General features: G+C 38.3%; 2 protein-coding genes across 6 annotated transcripts in view; both read left to right on the top strand.

The window, feature by feature from the left end:
* Positions 1-4,719, top strand: part of LOC127411733 (serine/threonine-protein phosphatase 4 regulatory subunit 3-like) — a 55,133-nt gene extending 50,414 nt beyond the window's left edge. For both annotated transcript variants that reach the window (XM_051647455.1, XM_051647454.1), the window contains 2 exons: positions 2,804-2,967; positions 3,986-4,719. In XM_051647455.1, the coding sequence (XP_051503415.1) occupies positions 2,804-2,967; positions 3,986-4,087 (266 nt within the window). In that variant the 3' untranslated portion in view covers positions 4,088-4,719. The remainder of the gene's footprint in view (positions 1-2,803; positions 2,968-3,985) is intronic.
* A 2,379-nt stretch (positions 4,720-7,098) lies between these two features.
* ccdc88ab (coiled-coil domain containing 88Ab) overlaps positions 7,099-21,466 on the top strand; it is a 61,481-nt gene continuing 47,113 nt past the window's right edge. For 2 of the 4 annotated variants that reach the window (XM_051647422.1, XM_051647420.1), the window contains exons 1-4: positions 7,099-7,538; positions 7,628-7,725; positions 14,212-14,320; positions 18,964-19,033. In XM_051647422.1, the coding sequence (XP_051503382.1) occupies positions 7,467-7,538; positions 7,628-7,725; positions 14,212-14,320; positions 18,964-19,033 (349 nt within the window). In that variant the 5' untranslated portion in view covers positions 7,099-7,466. The remainder of the gene's footprint in view (positions 7,539-7,627; positions 7,726-14,211; positions 14,321-18,963; positions 19,034-21,466) is intronic. The other 2 variants (XM_051647423.1, XM_051647421.1) reach the window with 1 other exon arrangement.

Genomic DNA, 21,466 nt, shown 5'->3' with positions numbered 1-21,466 from the left:
AATCTGAAAGTTGATAGATAGATGGTGTTTTTCTACTTGGTTGCTAGGGTGAGCTCATTTGGTTGCTAAGCAGTTACCAGGGTGATACTCAGAAGGCTCCTTGCTAGCCTGAGTAAATTACCCAACCCAGAAGTCTCTACAATATACTGATGCAGAGATATGAGTTTTTCTAATCGGTTGCTAATGTATCCCCATCTGGTTGCTAGGCAGTTACCAGGGTGATACTCAAAAGGCTCCTTGCTAGCCTGAGTCAAATTATCCAACCCGGAATCTCTACAATGTTCTGGTGCAGAGATATGTGTTTTACTAATCGGTTGCTAGGGTAAAACCATATGGTTGCTAGACAGTTACCAGGGTGATACTCAAAAGGCTCCTTGCTAGCCTGAGTCAGATGACCTAACCTGGAAGTCTCTACGATGTTCTGGTGCAGAGATGTGTTTTGCTAATCAGTTGCTAGGGTAACCCCATCTGGTTGCTAGGCAGTTACCAGGGTGATACTCAGAAGGCTCCTTGCCAGCCTAAGTCAAATGACCCAACCCGGAAGTTTCTACGATGTTCTGGTGCAGAGATGTGCATTGCTACTTGATTGCTAGGGTGAGCTTATTTGGTTGCTAGGCAGTTGCCAGGGTGATACTAACAAGGCTCCTTGCTAGCCTGTGTCAAACGAGTCAACACTGAAGTATGTGTGAAATTCTGATCAAAAGATATCCCACTGAGCCAAATTGAATGAAAGTCAATGGGGTTTGGTTGCTAGGGTTCTCTAAATGGTTGCTAGGGCATGGCTAAGTAGTTTCCAGGGTGATATTTAAAGGCTGCTTTGCTAGTCTGATTCAAAAAAGCACAATTTTAAGTCTGTACGATGTTGTAGTGCAGAGATATGGACTTTACAATTCGGTTGCTAGTGTAAGCCCATCTGGTTGCTAGGCAGTTGCCAGGGTGATACTAAAAAGGCTGCTTGCTGGCCTGAGTCATATGAGCCAATAATGAAGTCTCTACGACATTCTGATCCGGAGATACCAATCTAAGCCATTTTTAATGGAAGTCAAAAGGGTTTGGTTGCTAGGGTGCACTAAATGGTTGTTAGGGCATGGCTAGCCAGTGACCAGAGTGATTCTTATTGGCTGCTTACTAACCTGACTCAAAAGAGCCAACCCGCAAGTCTCCATGACATTCTGTTCTGAAGATTTTCCATTTTGATTGGAAGTCTATGGGGGTGGATGCTAGAATGCCGTAAATGGTTGCTAGTGTGTGGCTACACCATTTCCAAGGTGATACTTAAAGACTGATTGGTAGCCCGAGTGAAATGAGCCCGCCCCCATGTCTCTATGACATTCTGATTGGGAGATATGATCCCACAAAATTCAGTGTCTTGTCATAGTGCAGCAAAGCCACATAAGGGGATTAATCAGTATAACCACGGATAAATGTGTCCATATGTGTTAAAGATAATTATGCTGTTTATTCCTGTCATTTTCTGTTTGCCCCAATATGGTGTTTGGTTCCTGTGTTACCGTGAGACTTCAGTCACATGTAATCACTAAGCCCCGTATGCGGAAGTAAACAAAGATATAAAAGAAGCTGGTAAAGTGGCGAGAAGCAACTGTTTCGCGCATTCGAGTTGGAGGATAGAGGACACTCTTCGTCTCTTTGTGGAGTTTTCTGCCATATTGGATTACTTACCTGAGAGGATCACTTAACATTGCGCTGGTTGGTTTTCGCGCTCCCGGGACATTAACTGTCATTATGGTGAGACCGAAACAATCTCACCTTGTATATATTGTGCACTGGAACTTTGGAAAGCAGCACTTTGTGTACGGTATTGGTAATTGTTGTGATCACTGTTTATTGGTATTTACATGTTTAATACACCTTGGGTGTTTCATACTGCTTGTGTCTGGTCTTCTTCATTGTAAGTTTTAACATTCATTCACAGTAGGAAAGATAAGTCCCTTAATTCTTTTGAAGCTATGCTAGTGAAGCAGAACGTTACAATAGTATGAAAAAATTTTTTTCATGGGTGAGACCCTTGCCATAATATGGCTATGGGGCATTTTTGAGCCAAACCCTCCAGGGGTACATCTTACCCCCAATCTCATGTAATGCTCCAAAACTGCTTGCTAGGCTGTATGAAATGAATCCACCCATGTCTCTATGAAATTCTGATCCGGAGATATGATCCGACAAAATTCGGCTCAATGCAAAGTCTATGGGATTTTTCAGGCCATTTTTTGCCCCCCAGGGGTGCACCGTACCCCCCCATCCCTTAGAAGAGTCATAGCACAGGTGTTGTCAATAGGCCGGTCGATTTGACATAATTTTTGGGTCTACGACAAACGGTGTGGGACGAGTTTGGTGCGGAAGAATAATAAGTATGTGAGATTATAATAGATTTTTATGTTTTATGTTCAATGCTTTAAAATATTGAATCTACTTGGTAACAATGGCTGTTTGGATAAAATAGTTTTTTAAAGAGCATTTTGAGCCATTTCTGAGCAAGTACATAATTATCAAGATATATATTGAATATCGTCAGTAGGCTGAAAAATATCGAGAGATAATTTTTGTAGCCATATCGCCCAGCCTTATGTGGAACCGATACCTGATCTGGGTTAAAACATCAGTATTTTGAATCAGATAGTGTATTAGTCATCCTTAGACTTCTCACCATCTGCTCGCATGATTACTGAATGCATCTGTGCTGAAATTGATTAATCGACAATCGATGAGCTTAATCTGTGAAATTATTAACGTTCAATCAGTTGATTTCATCAAGTATCCTTACACGTGTTTTATCTTGTTTCAGTGAAAGAAAGTCTAGACAAAGAGAGTCATGCCAGGCGGACGCCCACAGGCAGCTTTAAGTTCACCTTCTCTCAGTCTGCAGGAGCTGCCAATGGCTCCAAACCTCCATCAGCTTCCTCCAGCAGCTCCAAATCAGCTGCAGCGCCCTCTGGCCAGGCCGGCAGGGTATTTCAAGCATTGATGTCAACCTGGTCTAATAGAATCATGTTACTGTACCCACATTTATGCAAAATACAGTTTTGCTCGTTGTACATATCACGGCAGTTTCCTGTAGACACTGAGCACTGGAGACACGACAGCAACAAAGATTATACACGTTCACATAAATCACAAGAAAAACAGCAGATTGTCAGTTATGTTCATGTATTTTTCACACTGTTCCTCACACAGTGCTATTAGCCCTGTTTGGATGAGATTAGCCCTCTAGACATCTGTCTGTAAAGTTTTTACTGCGGACATTTGTAATGTTTTCTGTCAGTTTGCACAGCAAAAGCTATGTCTGTAGAAATTGCTGAGATGGGCGTCTTCATGTCCAAACTGTCGCAGCAGTTAGGTTATTAAATGCTAGCAATATGGGTCTTTTATGTATTGGGAGATACATATGCTAGGCTTAGCTACTGCAGAATAAATCTTACCTAATGTTGCTTCAAGCCTTTATCCTCTAAGTGGTTTGTGTTTTTATATTGTATCTTCATGCTGTCACCACACGCTACTATTATACTATGAACTTTGGGTACAAGGTAAAAAAAAAAAAACTGCATTCAGGAGCGCCGTCGTACTTAAAACAGTGTGAAAATACTGGGAAACCTCTCTCTAAGGATATTGTGTAATATTTACCCTTATATCAGTTTGCGCACTGGTTTAGTATAATCGGGTTATTTTTTCATTAACGCTATCGGTTAGGTTTAAGGTTTAGGGTAGGGAAGTAAGTTCAGTTCATTTAAAACTCGATAGAACATTAACCTTAAAAACCTCATCTGTTTGGGGGAACATGCGCTTAGCACCACACAGTGGACATTTCTCCTCAGAACTGCTGTGATACGTGTGATGAACCATGTGATATCATTTTGCAAAAATGTCTCCACAGTAATTTTCATGAGATCAGGCTAATCTTTTCATTGTCATATCGAAATGTTTTATATTGAGAAGTTTGTTTCCTCTTCTAACGTCCTGTGTTCATCAGACTGGACCCATCGGCATTGTGGATTACCCTGATGATGAGGATGAAGAGGAGAATGAAGAAGAGGAGCAGTCACCACGGAAACGGCCTCGTCGAGGCACTTAAAGGCATGCTGGGCTTCTGTTTCCTGCTGTCTAATGGTACCAGCTCTACCTCCACCTCACCTGAACCACACAAGCTCACATTCCTCTCCAGTGAACCAATCACCGCAGCCGTCACGCAGCAGGGGCTGATGGGAGAGTGGCACGGGCTAGCAGGACTAGCCGCAGTATTGATGTGTGTTCAGAGACCGAGCGGCTGCTGGAAAACTGTCATAGTGGCATCAGCAGAACGGAGTGCTGTACAGTGTTTATTTCCTTTTTAAATGGTTTGTTTTTTAATAATTGAATGGGGGGATCCTGCCCATGTGACATTTGTCACATCAGTGAGGGCCTCTATAATCACATGTCTGTCATTCAGACAGTAAGTTGCAATGTTGCTTTTTAAAACATTAAATTGCAATAAAATGATTTTGTCATGATTTGTCATGTTTCCTATCAGTACTACTGAATGCATTGCAGTGAAACATTCTGCTCACATCATGAGGATATTTATAAATCTCTGAGCACCAGTACTGATCTAAAATCAGCTTTTGACTTTCCTGTATTGATGAAATGAGATTAATTCCAGAGCTGGAAGCTGATTGGACTCAACCTGCAGAACTTTAAGAACATTTTGATTAAACATCTTGTTTTTTTCCCCTTGGTTTTTGTACAATTTCCTACTAGCACCACCTCTGTTAATATTTTTTACAGTTTTCAGATTAAATTTGGTCCTGCAATTAAACAAGGTTGTTAATTATTTGTGATGTATTTGAATGAGTCTTCATTGAATGGATAGAATAGAGGGGCTGTCAGCTAGAAGCCGTCTAGGGTAAATTACACATAGTAATCCACTACTAATGACTAATTATGTAAAATTGTAATCAGATTACTTCATTGAAAAAGTAATTGCACACTTTCCACAGATGTTTATTTTTTCGATCAGCAAATTAAAAATAATGTCTATACTTCCTAATTTATTGCCGCACACGAGTCACTCTCGGCAGCACAAGTTTCTCCCTTATAATGACTTGTTGGGTGGGTGCACGCAATTCACCTGTCACACAAATACAGACAGATGTACATATAAACATAATCCTTGTTTTAAATTCTACAAAATATTTTGAAAATGTGTAACCCAAATAATGAACTTATTTGAAAGAAACTAATCTGATTACTAGAATTACACTACTTTGACCTAAAATTAATTAGATTACAGTCACTAATTTGTAATCAGATTACACCCAACACTGGTCAGAAGAAAAGTCATGCTCAAGAGTGGCAGCATCACTGAGCAGGATTGAGATGCCACATTCATCACTGACAGTGAGATCTCTGAACCTGTAGACTCATCCAAAGCTGGCCAACACTCTTCTTAAAACTATACATCACAAAGGTCTGAAAGGTGTTTTATGACCTTCCTACAGGTGTCCCTAAAAGCATGAGTTTCTTTGTTTTGCAGATTTTCTGCTAGAGAGCACTTGAGACAGATTTATGTATGCTCAAGTAAATTCTGAAATCAAAAAAACATTTACTCAACTTTTGGCTTTGTGTTTTACTGTGGTTTTCAGGTGAGTAAATATAGGTGTTCAGATTCCTGATTCACTGGGTTTCTTTTCATATCTGTACAGATCAGTAAAATCTCTGTCAGTGTAAAGCTGCCACACACGCACACACTGAATCACAGCATCAGCAGTTTACAGCCAAACAACTGCACACGACAGGTGTCTTATCTGACCTCAGCCATCTGCTCTCAGACTGTTACCATGTCGAAACAACTTTGAGACTTCCTACATTTAATCATATTTGCCAGCACGTTACCATTGTTATCATTATTCTGAAAATTAATACTTTGTTTTGAACAACACTAAGTATAGACAGATTTTACTCGGTCAGGATTTTAAAAAAGTTGGCCTGTAAAAGTTTAAACGCTTTATTATTAAAGAAGAGACATGATATATTGAGAAACATCACATTGGATCTTTGGACAACATTTGAAATTACTTTATGAATTTTTAATGTTTTTTTATTTATTTTTTTATTTACCCAAAACAATTTAAATGTATGTGGTTAAATAGTAATTTCATTATTTGTTGACATCAAGAAAAAAATAAAGCTTTTTAATATTAAAATTTTTAATCGTATAATTAATCGAATACATTTCTATGACTGTTTTGTGTACACATTTATATTTTATTTTTATGTATTGAATAAATCTATCTTCAGTGTCATGGTAAATGTCAGCAGTCTTCTTCCCACATGTACTTTTTTAAAGCTTATTCAAAAACAATCCTTGATATCCAGCTGTTACTATTAAACTTTACAGCTATATGGAGACAGAATTATTATCTCACTTGGGCAAGATATTAGGCAGCAGACGGTAACTATGTTCAGTATGTCAAATCAAATAATGCTAAAATAATATTATAACGCAGTTATTTCGTCTATTTAACACGTGCATCACCGCGAGAGGTCACTGAGAACACAAGGTTTATTTGAATTCCTTATGAAATAACCATTACACAATTTAAACACCATATGGTGATGGATGTAGAGTGTGTGTAATCCTATTGATATTACAGATGTATTTACAAGTTCAGCCACAGAAATACAAAACACATAACGAATGAAATTAATCTTTCACACTGGCTTCTTGATTAGTCAGTCAACAGTATTTTTGACTGAACAAACACTGTATTTTTAAGAGTGTAGGAGTGACTACCATACTACATACTAGAGACGCAGTATGCACTATTGTACAGTACGAATGAAAACGTCAAATGAATGTTTATTTCCGAGGTGATAACTGGACTCAAGAGACAACGTAGCATACAGTTAATAATTCTACTACATTCTTGTCCACATAATGTTGTTCTTTTGCTGAGTAAATCAGTGCTCTTGTGTGTGTGTGTGTGTGTGTTTGAGAGTGTGAGCGAATGAGAGAGAGAGAGAGGTGTGTGTGTGTGTGTGTGTGTGTGTGTGTGTGTGTGTGTGTGTGTGTGTGTGTGTGTGTGTGTGACTATGTGTGTAATCCAGTACAGGCGGCGCTTTGTTTCAGTTACAGACACCCACCCGTGACCGACACACGCGATCGACTCGCCGCGCAGCTTTTTCCGTTACAATCTCGACGCGTCCCATTGAATGTAACGGAAACGAACGGGTTTGATTCGGGATGAATGGATTTATCACTGCTGGAGAGTAAAGGAGTGGATTTATTGGGTGCGTTTTCGTCTTCGATGGGTTGATCCCGCCCGCCTCTGCCGCATTCCTGATGAATATGAGCGCTTCAGTATTCCTGTCAGGATGAGTGTGTTTAATGCCGTTTTCCACACGAGTGCTTCATAAACAGACGCGTGTCCTGCACAAAGACATTCGCAAACACACAGCCGCTTCATTCCTTCAAGATGGAGAAGATGGAGAATGAAGTTTTTACGCCTTTGTTGGAGGAATTTCTGCTCTCTCCTCTAGTGTGCTGGGTAAGATAGATAAAATATACATTCATATGCACTTCTTCATCTCATACTAGTATGTCTCGGTTTCCATGTATTTGTGTGTGTGTTTGTAGGTGAAGACTGTGTCTCGTCCGCGCAGTGACGGATCTCATCTGTCGGAGTTTATGACATTAGTGGACGGAGCTTATTTGAACGACATCATGATTCAGATGTGAGTAAACATGTATAATGTCGTTTTCTGTGTGAACGATGAATGTATGAGGAATAATTGATGACATTTGCTGTAATGAAGCGTGGTATATAGTGTGATATACTGTTATATTGTGTTATATACTGTTATATAGTATTATATACTGGTATATAGTGTGATATACTATTATATTGTGTTATATACTGGTATATAGTGTGATATACTGTTATGTTGTGTTATATACTGTTATATACTATTATATAGTGTTATATACTGTTATGTAGTGATATAGTGTTATATACTGTTATATACTGTTTTATAGTGTTATACACTGTTATATAACACTCAGTGCTATATGATTCAGTACTCCTGGAAATGGCTGAATGTCACATAATGCATCATTATATATGTGTGTGAGATGTGTAGTTGGAGTTTGTATACTGTTGAGTAATAATTGGAATATTCTGGTACTTTCATCTTTATTCTACTCATATGTCATAATATTATTTAGTGATGAGTGTATGGCCATATGTGAAATGTGCGTGTCAGTAATGTGTTTGTTGGAGCTCTATTAATTATTTACTGTAATAATCTCCAGTATCTGCATTTGAGTTTTAAAACATAAACACACTGTCTCTCACACACACACACGCACGCACGCACGCACGCACACACACACATATGTTGGTGCTGCTATCCTTATGAGGACTTTCCATAGACATAATGATTTTTATACTGTACGAACTATAGATTTTATCCCCTATCTCTACCTCTAAACCTAACCCTCACAAAAAACATTCTGCATTTTTACATTTTCAAAAAACAGTTTAATATGTTTTTTAAGAGATTTTAATTATGTGGACACTAGAAATGTCCTCATAAAACACATTTATAGCATAATACCCTTGTAATTACCAGTTTGTAACCTAAAAAAATGTCCTCGTAAACCACCCAAACCTGTACACACACACACGCAAAAAGACACACACACACTAGTCCTGAAAAATCGTGACGCTTCTGTGTCTGACTGCTTTAATAATGCAGTGATAGTGTGTGTGATTTTGTGTGTGATTGTGTGTGTGTGTGTGTGTGTGTGTGTGTGTGGTTAGGCAGCTGGTCATCTCATTTGCTGTACACGTCTACCAAACACACAGCACTCATTATACACACACAAACACATCATTATTCAGCGCTCATGTTAACTAATACACTCATAAACCTTAACTAAACACTGTGTTTTAGGTAGAATTGAGCTCATTGTCCTTGTGAAACTGATTATCCTAAAAAAAAAAAAAACAGTTAATCTAGTACACTCTGGATTTAAGGACATTGATGAGGGTTGCTGTCACTGAGGATTGATGGACACAACAGCGAGTGAGAGACAGCAAGAGGAGTGTGGGAGGAGTCCTGGTCTTAAAGGAGTAGTTCACCTCAAAATAACAATTCTGTCATATGACTTACTTCCCTGGTAGGAATGTGCAAAACTACCAATTTTCATAATTCGATTAGTCAATCGGTTGTTTGATCAACTAGTCAGTGTTAAGGATAATGTATAATTAGGCTCTGTTATGTTCACGTGACCTCTATCAGATGTGTTTCAGAGGGATAAACAGATACTAAACACAGCAATTCAACATGATAACTAACAGATATTCAACAAACAAATAGGCGAAATAACTAAAAAAACATCTTATTGCACAAAACTATAAAAATAAGAAAGAAGGCTCCAATAGAGAGCTGCACAAAACTGCTTATGCGCATCCTGAACGCAGAATGACTCACTTCTATGTAACCGGAGTGCTTCAGGGCGTTCCTCAATGCGCTAAAGTGCAGAACTGTAAGATAATTGCGGGTAAACATTTAGTTCAACATCAAGCATTTTAAACCTTTTTTACTACAACTGTTTATTTAAGCAGTGTCAGACAGCATCAGCAAAAGACTTTAATCTCTCCACAACACCTCACAAATACGGGAGCATTACTTAGAGTAGAGGATTTAACTTCCGACAACATCAATGCATAAAAAGACTAAACCTAAAGCAATAAAGAGACAAACATTTTGCAGAGTGTTTTACTGTGCTGACTGTTATTCACTGTAAAGCACAGCAAGCTATCACACTAAAATGATCTCTAAGAAGTCGTGTCTCTCAATTAATTTGAGTATTGCGTCTCCCATTAAAACCACCAACACTAAAAATATTAATGTTTGTAGTCGACCCATCTAATCGTCTAGTCGGTTGTTGGACAAATAGTCAGTTAGTCGACCACACTGGCACATTCCTAGTCATGAGGGTTTGTAATAATGACAGAAGAGTAATTTATGGGTGAACTGCTCCTTTAACAGCGTGTGTGAGCGCATAAGTGTGATTGGTCAGATGGCGTTTGGTGTGGCTGATTAGCTCCTTATAGACATCCATTTTTACTTTTAAAGGGGCATTCACATGGAAATCATTCATTTTCAATGAGAGTTTGAGCAGCGTTAAACTTTATGCAAATGAGCAACGATGGGATGAAGAGTCCAACAATAGGAGTGCAGTTTAATCCTGCGCTTGAGTAGAAACATCTTCAAGCAACCAACAGCGGCGTGACTTGGTGGCCTCCAATGATGTCATCACCATCTGCAGACTTCTGATTGTCTCCAAAACTCTAAAAATCTTGAAAAGATTTAATGTCTCTAACCTGGAATATCCAGTGATTATTTAATTCTTGGATTAACCCGGAACTCCAGGCGGACCGATAAAATGTTTTGTGTTCTTCTACTCGCTGAAGGTCCATCAAACCAGCCAATAAGATCAGCTCTGCTCGGACTGGGAAAGTGTTTTCCAGTTTTGTGTTCCATAAACATCAGACTGTGTTTGTGCCATCTGAGGCAGTCAAAGCAGATGATTGTGGCTCTCTCTTGTATCCTGTTCAGCACTGACAACAGCACACATCTGTACATTTACTGCACTTCCCTCAAACTATTACAACCGCTGCTGGTTCTTGGATACCAGTTTAATGTTCATATAAAAGTGAACAATTCTGGTTCTAATTCCTCCGAGCAGTTCCGTTCTGTTAATGATGAAGCAATAGCGATTTCCCCTCCCCACAGTCTGTATGTCACAAGAGAACAATGTTTGAGGACCATCAAAAGACTGGCAAGTCATGAACATCAGTAGTGTTGTCTAGTGCATACGCAAGCATATGCCGAATGCCCACCTGTCTGTCTAAGGATTTTGTATAAGCACAATCTATAATGAGCCTAATGTACATTGAAAGGAGCCGTATTTGCATGGAAAGGAATGACAATGACTTAATTTAAATACTCAAGTTGCAGCGCAGTTTCAGCTCTGATTGCGCCTGCTAAACTAGAATCCTGGGTGGTTAGTGATAAGACAGGCATTTGCGCTGAAATACCACGCACAAAAGTGGCACAGCCATTTAGTTAATTCTCCCCTTTGTGTGACTGTTCTGCTTTAAAAACATCACTGTGTTTGTCACTTCTGACTGAGATTGTGGTGGTAGTGTCTGATTAGGTAGTAAATGCAGTCGGCTATGACTTGAGTGAATGGAAACACGTGACTAAAGTCTGTCAGGTGATGCGTGTGTGATGATGGTGATCTTTATCATCTCATCAGGTGTGATAGAGCTGTGCTGATCTGCTGACACATATGTAGTGTACTCATGTTACAAACACTGGACATGTTTGTGTCATTGATTCTTCACTGACATAGTTCTGCAACCCCCCACTACAGCTGTGTGTGTGTAAGTAGGTTAGTGCTTGGGGCTGTGTGTATTGACTGATGGAGCAGCTCTTATATCTGACAGTGTGTGTGATGTTGTCACTCATAGATCTGAACTAGTGCTGCAACAACTAAATAATTAATCAAATCAATAATGCAAATAATCAACAATTAATTTAATTATCAGTGAGTTAAGCTTTATTTGTGATGTCACTTTATAGTAGTGAAAAACACACCTATGCTATATACTGTTTAACTGATAGATTTTAGAAATGTTTAGTAGTTCATGTTGATGGGAGTGAGTGCGTGTGTACAGTGATGAATGAAGTGATGAAAATTACTAGAGCCCGACCGATATGGGATTTTTGAGACCGATATCGATTTTAGATAGGGAAAATTAGCCGTTTACCGATGTGGTGGCCGATATATTTAATTTTTGAGCTGGAATGAAAACAGACCTTTTCTATGTGGATTTTTCATCGATTTTGCACTGATATGACCTCAGAAGGCTGCTTTCTTAAACAAATATTTTTATCAAAGAACATTTGACATTATTATTATACATTGTCAACAAATTTTAGAAATGAACACTGAGAAAATAAAGAATAAATAAAAATACAATAAATAGCTTAATAAACATCAGTACTGTTAGTATAAGTCAATTGCTGACCATTTAAATAAAGAATAAATAAAATAAATAGCTAAATAAAAATCAGTACTGTGTGTTTAGTATCAGTCAAATGCTGACCATTAAAATAAAGAATAAATAAAAATACAATAAATAGCTAAATAAACATCAGTACTGTTTAGTATCAGTCAGTTGCTGACCATTTAAATAAAGAATACATTAAAATAAATAGCTAAATAAACATCAGGGGCCGGTTGCACCAGCTATACATACGTTACAACTTAGTCTAGTTGTGATGTAAATGGGCACTATGTCAAAATGTATGCACTACTAAATATTTGAGCGTTGCAAACCATCATTTATTTTAGATACAGTTCCTATATATTATTATTTACACAGGGCAAATATACTATTTATTAAATCTACTTTTATTACGTATCCTATTTTAATGTCTGGAAAACCAGACTTTTAAATATTACATTTTATAAATGCAACGACTGGAATTGTTCAGTTGAAGGGGGTACCAAACTGTGAATCCTGAATAAAAGAGTTTGGTGAATACATGTTTACTCATTAGCTTCCACTCAGCTGACAACAATGAAAGTAGCTACCTGATTAGCTAGTTAGCTATAATCTCGTCGTCATGGAGAGCAAAAGATGGACTTTATTTACTGTGGCAGCGGGGGCGTGTTCAAGCGTCCATCCGGAGAGAGAGAAAGCGGTAAGGGTGCTTGCACCTGAGCTAAATTATGTTTAACACCTGTCTCTAATTCCAGTGAACAGGGGGAGAGCGGCATATAAACAGCCACGCCACCAGCAACCGAGAGAGAGAGACTGGCACAAGGAAGGCCACGGTGCTACAGAAGCTGTTGTGTTTATTGTGTTTGTGAAGTTAAAGTGTTTAAGTAACTATTTTCCTGTGAGACTGTTGAGTTTGTGAAACTGTAAGCATCAAGGTGGTCAAATTAAACGCTTACCTGAACCTGGAAACCTCGCTTCCCTGTTCTCCTTTCCACTGAACAGTGTTACATTTACTTTCTAGCATTGTGTCTCACCAACTAGGCAACAGCGAAGCGTGAAATGAACACTCAACAGACACAATCCACCACCACACCGTTGTTTACTGAGCTGCAAAAAGATGCTCTGTTGTTTACCTTTCAGTCTGCTACATTACTGACTGCACTGACAAACTATAGCTGGCTAACAGCAAACAGATGTGATAAACATGGGTGACATGGTTGTCAGGGACAGGGTTAACGTTATATTAGTTATATAAAATGATGGGGTAATTTTTTATTAACTTTCCAGTATGTAATTCACAAACTAGTTAGCAAAAAGAAGAGATCGCTCAAATCCACATGGTTTAACTCCGCCCTGTCTGCAGAGCCACTGTCAGTTCAGAGTCAGCTCTGTAAACAATGGAGTTGGAGCACGCTCTGCTGGACAAACTACGCTAAACTTCTAAAGCATTGTTTTCTGCATTATATGTTCTGAAAAAAAGTTTTCATATCGGCGCATATCGATAAACATGTACGCTGATACCGATATATCGGTCGGGCACTAAAAACGACACATGAAGATTGTTTTCGTGCATCAAAGATCTCAACATAACACACATATACATACACATGAAGCATTCATTAATGTTTCACCATCTGCAGCTCATGTTTGATGTGTGTGTGATTTCCAAATGATCTCATAATTTCACATTTTACTGAACACACACGTGGATGTAGGACACACTACATCCAGACAAGTCATTGAAGAAAGACTTATAAACAGGTTATAGATGTTTCCTTGAGGAATGTTGTGTTTGGTGTGAATGCTGATGATTTCCTCTGGAGATGTTAAAGTAGTTTAATGTGCTGTAATGACTGATCTTGCATTGATATGTGCAAAGTCCTGTTATATGAAGCTAGATGAACAAACAAAACCAACCATTTGCATTGTGAGACCACTAAACCTGATCTAAACTAGGTTGGATCTGTCTGGTTTTGTCAACATGATACTTATTCTGAAACTTTGAGTTTGCTGAAAGCACTCCAATTTTTGAAGTACACAGTCTTAGAGTAACAGTGCATCTCTAGTTTTCATTTCTGATTGCGTGTTGATGTGTCCCGATTCCTGACTGAACGTTTGTTTTTGTTTGTTTTCACAGAAATCCAAAGTCAAGTGTTCAGAGAACTCATAAGAAAGTGAATAATGACCCGACACTGCGGATTCAGAATCTCTCCATTCTCATCCAACAAATCAAATCATATTATCAGGTGAGTCACTGATTGATTGTTGGATGGGTCACATGGAACATGAAAGTCTATGTTTACATTATTATTCTTGTTGTAACACAGTCATGGAAGCTCACAAAACATCTACACACACACACACACACACCATCTTTGTGTATAAAAAATTCCATAGGGGAATTGATTGTTTACATTAACTTAATGGGTGCTAAACCTAAAATTACATGAGCTTCAAGGTTGTTAACTGATGGTATATGCTTCTGTTGATGTTGTCAGTCAAGCGTTATTTCAACTCCCTGTTAAATAGTGGAATTCCTGGTGAAGAACTACACTACCCATGATCCAGCAGAGAATGATCAACCAATCAGACAATCACTTTGAACAAAGCAAAGGATTGAATCTAAAGAGCTCTGCAGTGTTTGCCCACTCCCATGGCTCTCTGCAAATTTGTATATATCTGAATATTTTGCAATGCTCACAAAATATATTGTTTTTATACTTCAGTACTGTTATACTTTTCCATCGTTTTTAATTCTTTTTTTGTTATTAAAAGTTTTTATTGATTCCATATAACATATAAAAAAAAACATATATATATATATATATATATATATATATATATATATATATATATATATATATATATAGGGATCCAATTCTTCATGTACTTATCTCCTACATCAATGACCGCCCCGTCACCCAAAATACAGAGCCTGGGGCAAAAGGAGATCCGAGTACCCAGTACGTTGGCCATAAAATTCTGGACCTTCAACCAGAACTCCTGTATCTTACGACACCCCCAAAAAACATGGGCATCATTTTTAATTCTAAAATGCCATACACAATGCCTCATAGGATTGTAGTTCATTCCCTCATTAAAGACATTAATTGAGGTTAATTCTGATTGGTCTTTTTGTATGATTTTAAAATATATTTTTTTGAATTTGTAATGTTGTGATTCACTTCACGGCTTGTTGGTTTGGTTCATGGCTTACAACTCTTTTCTGAAGGATTTTATTCATAAATCCCTATGGAAGAAATGAATGAGGAAAATACTTACGGAACCCAGACAACAGAAAAACTGTCCGGGCATTGTTGCAACCTATAGACCACATTCCTTATTGTTTATCTGTCAAAATGAAGAGGGGGTGTTTTCATAATTCGGTAAATGACTAAAAGTGTTCGTTTAACGCAACCTCTGCTGTATGTGCTGTATTTGTCAATAATTGTTGTGCATTCCTGTCATAGCAGCTGTAGGAGTATGAGATAGTGACTGACTTTACCATGTTACAACACGTGTGTGTGACTTAACTTACATATACTCACACACACACACACACACACACACACACCCACAGCACATTGACGCTCTGGGGCAGATTCGCTAAATAGTTGCGCCACTTTTGCACATGGTATTTCAGTGCAAATACTGCGTCTTATTCACTAACCACCTGTAATCACGTTTAGTGGGCACAATCAGAGGCTTCAATATTTAATTGAAGTCATTGTCATTCCTTTCCGTGCAAACAAACCTCCTTTCTATGTAAATTAGGCTCATTAAAGATTGCGCGTGTAAATTGCGTTCAGCGGCGATTTTGTGGGCGCTCTTGCCTTATTTGTCTTTAGTGAATCGGGTGCTAAATGAGCGCAGTTAGCGTGTGCAAAAAAACTGCACTTTCAGCGGCCACAATTCATTCTTTGTGAATCTGCCCCTCAGTATCATTCAAATGAATAATAGTGATGATTAATAAAACATATAGTCCCTTCTCTGAAATCTGATTGAATGAGCTTTATTGGAAGCCATTATAAAACAGTAAAACTTGGCATGATGTCATGTCTAACAGTAGCCTTAAAATCAGTGTAATGCACGGCTTATTGCTGTATAACAGTTGTTATCTGGAGGCTTTTAAGCAGCGTTTCGTAATGTCAGTGTGTGTGTGTGTCTGTAACACTCATAGATCATGATCATCATTGTGTTTATACATCAAATATGCATGTGACTGTCTCAGAGAACTAACTGTGACCTGTCAGCTCTTCTCTTATGACATCATTCCATAACATCATGACTTAGTACACTTTCAAACATAGACTTTGTTATTAATATCTATTATTTGAGAGTGTGTATGTTTGTGTGCATGTTCAAATGCTTTTATTTCAATAAATGTCTGTTATAAGTCAGAATAATAATGAATACCTACGTACTTAATGTAGTGAAGTTTAAAGTTTTTAGGATTGGCAAGAGGAGGATTCACACTGAAATAACTTGAATAAAAAAGATAACTTATAACAGATGAGGATTCATAAGCTTAAATCCACCACCGTTTTCAGCAAACATGAAGAAAAGAGAGAGTAAATCATCAAGATGGAGCATGTCAGTGCCACAAAGCATAGACGTATTGGCCTACAGTATATCAGACTATGAAAATCTGACTGACTGTGCACTGATATCAGAAACATAGTGGGAAAAAGTTAACATAAATGCATGAATGAATACTTATTGCTTTTGTTTAGCTACTTAAAGTGGTGCATTACTGTGGGTGCTCAATTTCTAATGTCCGTTTAATGCAATACATTAGAAGACAATAGAAAAATTGACCATTTGTGTCTTATTTTGCGCAGTAGTGTCATCGTGTCATAATTGGATGAAGGTTCTGTTGAACTGTATCACATTAATCACCATGGCTAGTATAAACAGTGATTGTTAGGGACATTATTTAGGGATAATTATATGTTCCTCTGCAATTCACTGTAAAATTTGTTGTTCTTTTGGACCCATATAGAGAGCAAAGCAGCAGTGTGAGTGAGTGAATGAATGCTGCAGTTACCATGGAAACATGTTCACCATTCATACACAGCTGCATCACAGACACACACACACCCAGAGTCATGTCGTGAGTGTGTATATACAATCCACCTGAAGCAGATCTAGACAGGTGATGCTGGGGAGGAGGGTTTCAGAGAAAAAAACTCTCGTAGTGCGCTGCAGTAAAACCAGCTTACATGCAAATAATGGAGCATTTTAAATGTTTGACAAAGAGAGAGTTCACAAGTTGATTGGCTAACAGATTACATGCCAAACGACCTATCAGTTTGCGTCATGTAGAGTTTCATGACTGAACTTAAATCATTGAAAGTGACTGAAACTATTATAAAAGATAGCAACTTTAATTACACCATAAAGTTTTATCACAATTTGTACAATGTTATTTATTAAATGAGTCCAACTGTGGCACAAGTTCATCATATGTCAAATCTTAATTAATCGACAGCAGTTTTGAATGCTTTTTAACCGAGTGTAGAGCTCAGTATTTTGTTGCGCCCACACCATTATACTGATGCATATATGCAGTCTCTATTTATGATATTTCCACACATGCACATGATGATTAATAGCAGCCACACAATATTTTAAGCCCAATGTTTTTCTGCGTACAGTTGAACACTAGCCCTTATATGACTGTGTGTGCATACACAGGCAGTTGAGGCTTGCGTGCTCTGACTGCTGAGATACTGGACTATTTATCTTCAAGAGTTTAGACCTATAGAGATGTCTTTATATTCCTTCAGACTTGAGTCATACAAATACAGGTATCTCCTGACCTCCTCACCCACACACGCTCTTGACGTGCACATCCACTGTTGTAGTTTCCACATTCGTCTTCATTTAGCGGCGATTACATCTTCTTGCACTTCTTGAAAGCAACGCCTCAACTGTACAAGTACAAATAACTGTGCATATTCCATGTTCAGAGTACGCACGGTTAGAAAAATCTGGTTGCAGGCATTCAGAGCTCGAGCACTCTGCTGATGAAGAAATTTGTGTCACGCGTCCTGTACTTCCGTATCTAACAGGAGTATACTTTGGGCTTTACTGTCTTTACTGGGATCTTTCACAGGTGATTAACACTGATGAGACTAGTACGAGTTATGTAGTAACACTAGTGTGAGAACAGGTCAGTCGTGTGTGTGTGTTGGAAAAATGCCAATTTTATTTTCAAATGCCCAAAGTATACAAACAGTGTTGATTTTTAAACGTTTGCTTACCCAGCCACAAAATTGCCACAAAGAATGATTAAAAGGATTAAAAGCACTGAATCCACCTTCGCTCACCACGTGCCAGCGGACACACAGCGTTGGAGACTATTTATGAGCAGCGGGACTACATGCTAATAAGAGCCGTTCTATGTATACACCTGTGTTACTGACTGTCCTGTAGGCCTTCAGAGCCCCCTTGAGGACAAAACTAGAATGTGTAAAACTATTTTACAAGCTGACATAAACTGATAGAAAGCAAAAACCATCCACCAGAGTGGTGTGAGACGCTGCGGAATTCACTGGCCAAACAGAAAATGTACCTGCATTTGGCACTTGCCGGGTGTTCATTTCGGACCCTGACTGTACATGAATATAATGATGATTATTTATGAGGATGAGCACTGATGAGCATTACAAACCGCTGTGTAAACACTAATCGCTCATGATAGCAGTGTGTATCATTAGTGTGTGATTGTGTTGTGAGCTTGTCATGGTTAATCATATGAATATTCTGTAGATAAGAAGAAACAGCTGTGTGACAGTGTGCTGCTGTGTTTCAGGCCCATTCCTTCAGCAGTGTGTTATAGTGTTATGAATCATGGTGAAACAGTTTAATTGTGTGTGTGTTTCAGGAGACATTGCAGCAGCTGGTGATGATGTCACTTCCTGATGTCCTGGTGTTGGGCAGAACTCCACTGAGCGGTATGTCTCTTGTCATTTTCTAAAGGCTGTGTGGTGTAGTGGCTGAAGATCATCAGGAACACACTGAGGGGCAAATTCACTTAGCAATTGCGCCACTTTTTGTGCATGGTATTTCAACATAAATAACTGCATCTTACCCATTAACCACATGCAATTAATAGTGCTGCATCTTCAGTATTTCAAAAGAAGACATTTTCATTCTTTTTAGTAAAAGTCCAGTGAGCGGATAACTTCGTCACAGAACCTATTTTTGCTGCGCGGCTCATGCTGAACTCAGCAACTCTGGGTGTAACAGGAAACAAAAATAATCAGGAGATTATAGAAAAGATGCAAAAGCAGATAAACAATACTTAAACCGAGCATACTATACACTACAGTGTATATACTGGCGGCCAAAAGTTTGAAATAATGTACAGATTGTGCTGTTTCGGAAGGAAATCGGTACTTTAATTCACCAAAGTGGCATTCAGCTGATCACAAAGTATAGTCAGGACATTACTGATGTAAAAAACAGCACCATCACTATCTGTATAAAGTAATTTTTGATAAAATCTAGACAGGCCCCATTTCCAGCAGCCATCACTCCAACACCTTATCCTTGAGTAATCATGTTTAATTGATCATTTGGTACTAGAAAATCACTTGCCATTATATCAAACACAATTGAAAGCTATTTGGTTCATTAAATGAAGCTTAACATTGTGTTTGTTTTTGAGTTGCCACAGTATGCAATAGACTGGCATGTCTAGGTCAATATTAGATAAAAAATGGCAAAAAAGAAAGAGCTTTCTCTAGAAACTCATCAATCAATCAATGTTTTGAGAAATGAAGGCTATACAATGCTTGAAATTGCCAAAAAACTGAAGATTTCATACAAAGGTGTACACTGTAGTCTTCAAAGACAAAGGACAACTGGCTCTAATAAGGACAGAAAGAGATGTGGAAGGCCAGATGTACAACTAAACAAGAGGATAAGTACATCAGAGTCTCTAGTTTGAGAAATAGACGCCTCACATGTCCTCAGCTGACAGCTTAATTGAATTCTACCCGCTCAACATCATTTCCATGTACAACTGTAAAGAGAAGACTCAGGGGTGCAGGCCTTATGGGAAGAATTGCAAAGAAAAAGCCACTTTTGAAACAGAAAAACAAAAAGAAAAGGTTAGATTGGGTAAAGAAACACAGACATTAGACAACAGATACTTGGAAAAGAGTGTTATGGATCTTAACCCCATTGAGATTTTGTGGGATCAGCTAGACTGTAAGGTGTGTGAGAAGTGCCCGACAAGACAGCCACATCTATGGCAAGTGCTACAGGAAGTGTGGGGTGAAATGTCACCTGAGTATCTGGACAAACTGACAGCTAGAATGCCAAGGATCTGCAAAGCTGTCATTGCTGCACATGGAGGATTTTTTGATGAGAACTCTTTGAAGTAGTTTAAGAAGTTCTGAACATTTATTTCAAATTGTAATAGTAATTTTTCACATTATTAATGTCCTGACTATACATTGTGATCAGTTGAATGCCACTTTGGTGAATAAAAGTACCAATTTCGTTCCATAAGAGCAAAGTCTGTACATTATTCCAAACTTTTGGCCACCAGTGTGTATGTCTTCATACAAACAAACTAGCAAAATAACTAAATAAAAAAATAAATAAATAAATAAACTGCAGGACTTTTGGCCGTGTTGTATATATACAGAGACAGTTTAGAAGAGACGGACTACTGGTATTAAAATGAATGGGAGAAATTGGAACGCCCGCCTTACAGGCAAAAGAGCCAATCACCTTTTAGATAAAGACATCTCCTGTAATCAACTCAAGATGCGCATTAGCTGATCCATCCTGAAAAAAAGCATTTTTTAGCGTAATCTGAGGTAAAGCAGCACAATTTATGATGCTATTGTTGTCAGATTAGGGTTGCGCGGTATACTGGTACTAACGAACTATCGCGATACCAAAAAAATTTAAACGGTACGATATCATCATATTGTTAATTTCGGTACCATATTAAAGTATGCTGCCATTAGCAAAATGTAATGTATGTTTTGTGATGAAATCAAAGACCATTTGAAAATAATAATAAAAAAGACTCTGTATGGCTAAGTGTGATCATTAAATTGCAGAAGGATGTAATTTAATTAAATAATAAACAGTCACATGCACTGCATGCCACAGTTTGAATAAGAGACGCCTCTCTGCCCTGTCATCCACACACACACACACACATCCACACACACACACAGGCACGCACACGATCACACACACAAATGCAACACACTACTAATGCTTGATTTTTATGCAGTGTGTCCAATAGTAGCCACAGATCAATGTGTTTAGTGTATAAACGGCTGTGAACTCTCAAATGAAGTCTTTCTCCGTTACAGCTCGGAGATTTCAGCTTGCGAGTTACGGGAAGCTTGATATAAAGA

Source organism: Myxocyprinus asiaticus, chromosome 21 (genome assembly GCF_019703515.2).
Source record: "Myxocyprinus asiaticus isolate MX2 ecotype Aquarium Trade chromosome 21, UBuf_Myxa_2, whole genome shotgun sequence".
NCBI classification, from domain to species: domain Eukaryota; kingdom Metazoa; phylum Chordata; class Actinopteri; order Cypriniformes; family Catostomidae; genus Myxocyprinus; species Myxocyprinus asiaticus.
Note: the sequence above shows the minus strand (reverse complement) of the source record. Positions and strands in the feature narration are given on the sequence as shown.